The sequence below is a fragment of the Penaeus japonicus genome, unplaced genomic scaffold, assembly GCF_977035675.1.
Source record: "Penaeus japonicus unplaced genomic scaffold, GWHDUDI00000001_assembly GWHDUDI00000032, whole genome shotgun sequence".
Taxonomy (NCBI): domain Eukaryota; kingdom Metazoa; phylum Arthropoda; class Malacostraca; order Decapoda; family Penaeidae; genus Penaeus; species Penaeus japonicus.
The window spans coordinates 10737908-10745051 of NW_028234434.1; the positions used below are offsets into that span (position 1 = coordinate 10737908).

A 7144-nucleotide genomic window follows, 5' to 3' on the forward strand; every position below is an offset into this window, starting at 1 on the left:
ATATATATATTAATATATATGTATATATATATGCATATCTATATGTATGTATGTATGTATGTATGTATATATATATATATATATAATATATATATAAATATATATATAATATATATATATATTATATATATATATATATAATATATATATATATATTTATTTATTTATTTATTTATTTATTTGTTTGTTTATGCGTGTGTGTGTGTTTGTATGTGTGTGCATGTATTTACGCACCTATCATCAAATATATGAAAAGACGGACAAACATACCCATAACTCCCAAGAGTGGCAAATCTGCAGCGAAATCCTAGTGCAAACTCTTCTTTTTTCACATGTTCCTCCGTCCATCATTCCATCACCTCCTCGTCCCTCCCCCAGACACACCTTCGCCAGGCTGTGGGGCGGCGCAGTGGCAGTGGACGTCGGGACGAGGGCGTTCTTCCCGCGCGGCCAAGATGCCCTCGAGCGCCATCTGTGGGGAGACCCGGCCTTCCCCTGTCGCTCTCTCTTGCTCGACCTGACGGGGAATGCGACCCTGATTTTTAGGTTCGCTGGAATTCTGATGATTTTATACTTACCTGTTTATGCATTTATGTATGTTTTTATTTATCTAACTATTTGCTTATTTTGCATAACCCTCAAAGCGATGCTAAATCTCTAGTGATGGTTGTTGTTATTGGTTTCCATATCTATTTCATTTCGACTTCAATGTCTATTGCATGGCAATTTGATATAAAATACTACAATGAATAAAACAACGAATAAACATCACTGACAATTATACTAAAAGATATATTTTCGACGAACCATTCCCATTAAATGTTATTCATTTCACATTTTCACTTACTTTGACCAGGTTCCTGCAGGCGTCTGGAGTGTCCTTGTATCCGGAGATGCGAACCGTGATGGTAGGGCCTCGGCAGCAGATGGAGGTCGCGCTCCGACAACCCAGCCTCCAAAACGCAATCCATGCAGTCTACCTCGCCCTCGAAGGTTTGGCCCTTGAGTGTAGACAAAGCGAAGTGAGACATGACACAATCTAATGTGTTTTGATATAGATTATTCGGGGAAGAATGTTTATATTCTTTGGGAAGGAAGAACAACAAATAATGATGTGTTCAGTCAGTTTTTTCTATTGTAATTTTCTTTCTAAGAGAAAACTTATCTTGGCATCATTAACTTACATAAAACAGGTCTATGTCGACGGATTTCCTGATATATAATTATCAGACCATCGAACTAAACCATAAAAAAGCAGATCAGAACGATTCAAAATTTGGATGAGATCTTCGTGAGAATATTACAACTTTATATATTACGGTAACATTTTTTTCATTTCCCTGAAACTGGGCTACTGATTAATCGCTACTGAAATATGCGAGTGACGCAAACGCATATATATTCATTTGTATTATTGTAAAGGGAAATGTCAAATGATTTAGTTAAAAATCCAACAGCCTTCAGTTATTTAGTCTTTACACGCCAGATCATGTCATATAAATGCAAAAATTTGTAAGAAATGTTGCAATGTAAACCTAAAAGCATTGATTTCTGCTTTATAGACTAACATGAATGGTTCAATGCTCTTGGAATCTGGTATATCTATTTCATCCAAATTAAAACTCTTTTTTCTATGACAGTACCAGGCCAATAGAATAATAGATATTCTACAAAATAACCGTGGAGGCAATATCCAAAAAGAGCTCCTTTCCAAAAGAAACAAACATGAATTGCGGTCAGTACTTGGCCAACCCGTGTTTTCATTCGTGTAATGAGAGATGCTATATCTACTAGGCTGTGGTTCATCATAGTCAGTCTCCTATTTCGTTTAGTACGGTTTGCTATCTCAGTTATCATACCCTTTCCCCGATCTTTGCATTGGCGAAAAGTTGATAACGCAAAAGCGAATAATGCATCAGATTTCCATAGGGCTTATTCTATTCAGATTTCCAACACCAACAGACGAGGTGAGCAACAAACTATTTGTTTATCGGCGTTGCCTCTATTGTGATCATGGCGAGATGGGGGTTCGGCTGCTCGACCAGTGGCACCTCGACTCGATTCCACAATTCCCGAATCTTTTTTCTGGTAAGGATTCGTTTGCAAGTCTAGATAATATAGCAGAGATTAGAGGATGATAGTAGAGATGAAAATAATAAATTTGATACAATAACGAAAGAGAGTTTGTAAAGTCATAATATTTTTGAGGGGATTATCAGGATAAATGTCCCTTCTTCTTTTTTAAACTGATTATCTTTTTATCTCACTTCCATTATTCATACAACTCCTAAACATTAAATCAGTTGTGGCAGTGGAAATGTAGAAGTAATGGTAAATGTATTTTTGGAATTAACTTTTAGTGATCTCACAAATAATGTATATATGCATATACTCAAGCGTACACACACACACACACACACACACACACACACACACACACACACACACACACACACACACACACATATATATATATATATATTATATATATATATTTATATATATATATATATTATATATATATATATATATATATATATATATATATATATATATATATATGTACACACACACACACACACACACACACACAACACATATACATATATATATATATATATATATATATATATATATATATATATATATATATATGTATGTATATATATATACATATATATGTATATATATATATGTGTATATATATATATATATATATATATATATATATATATATATATATATATATATATATATATATAGATATATGTGTGTGTGTGTGTGTGTGTGTGTGTGTGTGTAAGTATGAATGTGTTTGTTTACATACTTTTTCTCTTTTTACTTTATATTTCATTTTTTCTTTTATTTGTTGTTCCACCTTTTCTATTGTTATATTCCTTCCCCTCCCCATTCTAATGCTTTTTAACACCGACATTTTTCAGAAGAGCTCGGTGACTTCAAGGGCCATCATTTCCGCATAGTCGCAAGGTTTTACTTCCCGACCATCGACTACACGCGAGACACGGACGAGAACGGAACCACAGTCACACTCCGGGATTCCCTCAATGCTCGCATGCTCAAGGCCGTTGCCGCCAAGCTGAACTTCACGTCAGTGCATGGCGATTATGAAAGCTGTTGTTACTAGTTTGTTGTTTTGAAGTGTTTATTTTCATGAATTCTAATTAATATTTCGTTTCGTGGGATATTTACATAGAGCTTTGTATAGCGCCTTTACGATTGATTACTGTTTTTATAGTCTTAAATATGAGTATGGCAGTGTACATAGTGATATACACCTTTTCTTAGTACTTAAAGTTCAAAACCTCTTTAATCAACGCTTGGTATTGTTATATGTTAGTGAACCAATTGGATTAAGTAGAACGCCTTTTATATTTATAATATAGCACATGCTCTTTATTGATTATTACAATGTTTAGTTGTTGTTTTAGATACGTTATCCGAGAGCCAAAGGACAGGGACTGGGGAAAGCTGCTGGAAGGAGGGAACTGGACAGGCTTGGTAGGCACCCTCCAGCGGGGGGAGGCCGACTTCTCAATGACAATCACTCCCACGGCACCCAGACTGCTGGCGATAGAACAGACCAGGATTTACACGCGGGATCCCTTCGTCATCGTGTCTCTGAAGCCGCGTCTGCTGCCGCATTTCTTGGCTCTTGTTACCCCTTTCACGGGTGAGGTCATACGAAGGGTTTATGTCTACTGTAGTTCTGTTTACTAAAATAAAGGGCCTATGGACATAGTCGGGAGAGGGGATCAGGTGCACTGAGGAGTACCACATACCTAACACTCATGAGAAGTAAAAAATACATGAGCTTGTTTCCATGTCAAACAGTGCTATTCAACCTAGGTGGACAGTACTGCGAGGTTTAGGAAGGGTAGATTTGGGGTGGAAGGTGGATGGATTAGACCTTGTTCACTTACCAGGGCTAAATTGAGTTCATGTTTCGGATCCATTTCGAATCGCATCTAATCTGAACGGGATATACAAGACATGTGGTTCCTGTTCGTTTGATTGGCAAGATTGGTAACTCTGGACTGAGAGTTGTTAGAGACCGTTAATCAGTGTTTAAAGATATATGAAAGCACAAAAAAAACATGGTAACATGCAGACAGATTTAAAACATTGACTCAGTAAGAAAGACATAAAATAGTTACGTTTCGAACTTTCAGTAAAAGTTCATCCTCAGACGCAGGTAATCATAAATATACCTGTTCACTTTTTGTGGCCAGGGATGGTTTATCAATTAGGCAGAGACAGGTTCCATAGACCTTATGAGACTTTTACCTTGAAAGGTGTTCTCATAAAATATGAAATTATGAATTGTAATGTCAAATGCTTATTTATCTATGTTTATCACTTAATGAGTATGAAGTGTTAGGGAAAGTAGTACAATATGTTTCTCCGTTTAGTCAGAAACTGATTTAAAAAATATCATTTCTAAATGAACTGTTTGACTGCTTTTATCGAATCACCAGTAGAGGTGAATGTCTTTAAAAAAAATGTAGGAAATAGAGGAGATAAAAATATCCACGCATCATCGAAATAAAATATCTCTTCATCCAAACCACATACCAGTCAGAAATGAATCAAATGCCTTTCTTTTTCTCCTTCAGGTACAGTCTGGTTAGTCTTAGCAATATGCGTGTTCATCACCGGCGTATCCCTTTTCATCTTAATGCAGGTGTGGTCAAGACTGTTCGGCGAGCCTAGCTTCAGTCTGAGCACCGCCCTTTGCTTCACGTGGGGGACGGTGTTGGAAGACCCTCCCACCGCCCCGCCCAAAAACTCTACGGGCAGGGTATGCCTTGCCAGGAAAAAAAATAACTAATTATACACAAAATTGGTTTGGTATTCTTTAATTTGTTGTGTATAATGGATTTTTTATGTCATTCTTCCAACCCGGTTGAGCGTTTTTCTATTCACTTTATCCCTCATTGCATGGAAGTATATGGGCTGTTTCTTGTGGCGTACGAGGTCTCCAGGGAGTTTAAAAAGACAGGGTTAAAGAAGTTCTCTTCGTGTAAGAGGCCTTGGAATGAGAGGAAGTTATCTTCTTTCCCTACATATCATGGCTATATTACATTCTTTAAATGAAGTACACACAATTTTTAATACTTTACTTACCTGCCGTGTGCATGTGATGTAACGCCGACAGGTTGTGGTGATTTCCCTTGCCATATTAAGTGTGGTTGCGGGTTCAGGCTATCGCTCCTCCCTCGTCTCACACTTGACTGTTCAGCTCATGGAACCCGAAGTGAACACCTTCCATGACCTGACTGAGCGCAAGGGCTGGCGGTGGGGCAGCGAGTCTCTCCTGGGTGCTTCGAGGTCGTACTTCGAGCTTAGCGCTGACCCTGACATCCAGGAGGTATTCCGCCGAATGGAGGTAATAACATTATTAGGTTGTAAGATATATTCGCATGATTATCTATTACCATGAGAGAGAGAGAGAGATGAAGAGGGATAGGGAATGGAAAAAGAGAAGATATAAGAGAGAGAGAGAGAGAGAGAGAGAGAGAGAGAGATTTCAGTTATCACTATATCTAAATATCATTGCCCATGCAGACACACGACCTGGACAAGAACATGGAGCTGGTGCTAAATGGAGGCTATTCCTTCATCACAACGAAGTTCCAGAACACGGCCGTGGTGGCGCTGCGGTACACGAACGCCCGCGGATACACACCCGTGCACACCAGCCGTTTGGAATATCCTAAGTTTGCGGGGACGTCTTGGGGATGCAGGTGATATTTCTTAGGGTTATTAGTCGGTTGCATGATCTTTATTATTTCAGATTTTACACTGTAAAATAAACTGAAAATATTTATCGCACGCAAACATACACACACGCGCGCGCGCGCACACGGACACACATACACACACACACACACACACACACACCTTGTGTCGTATTTTATAATATATATTTGTAAGACGCACGGGTATAATAGAAGCATCCCCAATTTCAACAGGAAATATTCTTGATTTTATTTTCATGGAATTTAGTGAATTCCGGGAAACGCAAGGTGATTTTTTCTTCTTTGTTTGGGGGGATATATCTATATACCACCAGATAGGGTTTAGATGTGTATAAGTGCATTGCTTTCTTGCGTGCCATGCGTGATACACGCTTGGGCTGCCATGTGTCTCCAACGCTGATGATCGTGAGCACAGATGAAAATTGTCGTGGTAGAATCTCTCCCGGTTACTCTTTCGATTCTGTCTATAAATTGTACGTTGCCGCCCCCTCGCTAGTTTTCCTTTGATGTGGCCTTGCAATGCAACACACTCAAGTATTCTTTAATGATGTCCAAGAAAGCGAAGGTGCCTGTCTGTGATAAGAGAAAGCAGTTAGCACTTGAATAATCCCATCTTGATTTTCATAGAAAGGTTCCTGTTGACAAAAATGGAAAAAATCGTTTTTGCATTGATTTTGTTTTGTCTCAGTTAACTGATTAGTGAACTATATTTGTTATATATTGTAAAATGATATATTGAACGTTAACGTCTGACACACACAGTTATTAAATGCATTACGTGCCAGGAGAGGCGCACCATTCCGCCGACAGATCGCAAAGGCGATGCAGCAGCAGATTGAAGCGGGACTTATTGACTACTGGCTCGCAGACGTGGTGAAGGCGAGGGTCATTGAGGAGAGGCAAGACACAAACAAAACCCAAACAAGTGCTATCTGGGATTACACCCCCGACGTAAGAGTTCGTGTCTAGGAATATGTACATACCAATTGGCAGTATGTACAGCTCCTATGTATGGTCCTTATTTTGTGGTTAAACAACATTTTAATAACGCATTATGTTATACTGTTCTCAAACCATTAAGTATTACCAACTTTTTTAACTCGCAATATCCTTTGTTGTTACTGTTGACAGCATGATAACGACCGTGTTGCGCTGAGCATGAGCCATCTTCAAGGTGGTTTCTACCTACTTTTATTGGGTCATTTCATCGCACTCATCGTCTTCGTTGGGGAGAAATGCTGGCCTATTTGAGATGAGAGTAAGATGCGGAATAATTATATGTTTACCCGTACTGGAAGAGCGGTATAGAAATACTTTTTTTTTTTTTTTTTTTTTTAGGAACGCTTACTTATATCCTTAAATGC

General features: G+C 38.3%; 1 protein-coding gene across 1 annotated transcript in view; it reads left to right on the top strand.

Moving 5' to 3' along the window:
* The window catches only part of LOC147467957 (glutamate receptor ionotropic, kainate glr-3-like), a 20799-nt gene extending 13655 nt beyond the window's left edge, over positions 1-7144 (top strand). Inside the window, exons 3-12 of the mRNA XM_086556335.1 lie at positions 379-546; positions 857-993; positions 1963-2088; positions 2943-3108; positions 3450-3691; positions 4635-4819; positions 5177-5407; positions 5587-5765; positions 6566-6731; positions 6912-7144. Of these exons, the coding sequence (XP_086412461.1) occupies positions 379-546; positions 857-993; positions 1963-2088; positions 2943-3108; positions 3450-3691; positions 4635-4819; positions 5177-5407; positions 5587-5765; positions 6566-6731; positions 6912-7031 (1720 nt within the window). The 3' untranslated portion in view covers positions 7032-7144. The remainder of the gene's footprint in view (positions 1-378; positions 547-856; positions 994-1962; positions 2089-2942; positions 3109-3449; positions 3692-4634; positions 4820-5176; positions 5408-5586; positions 5766-6565; positions 6732-6911) is intronic.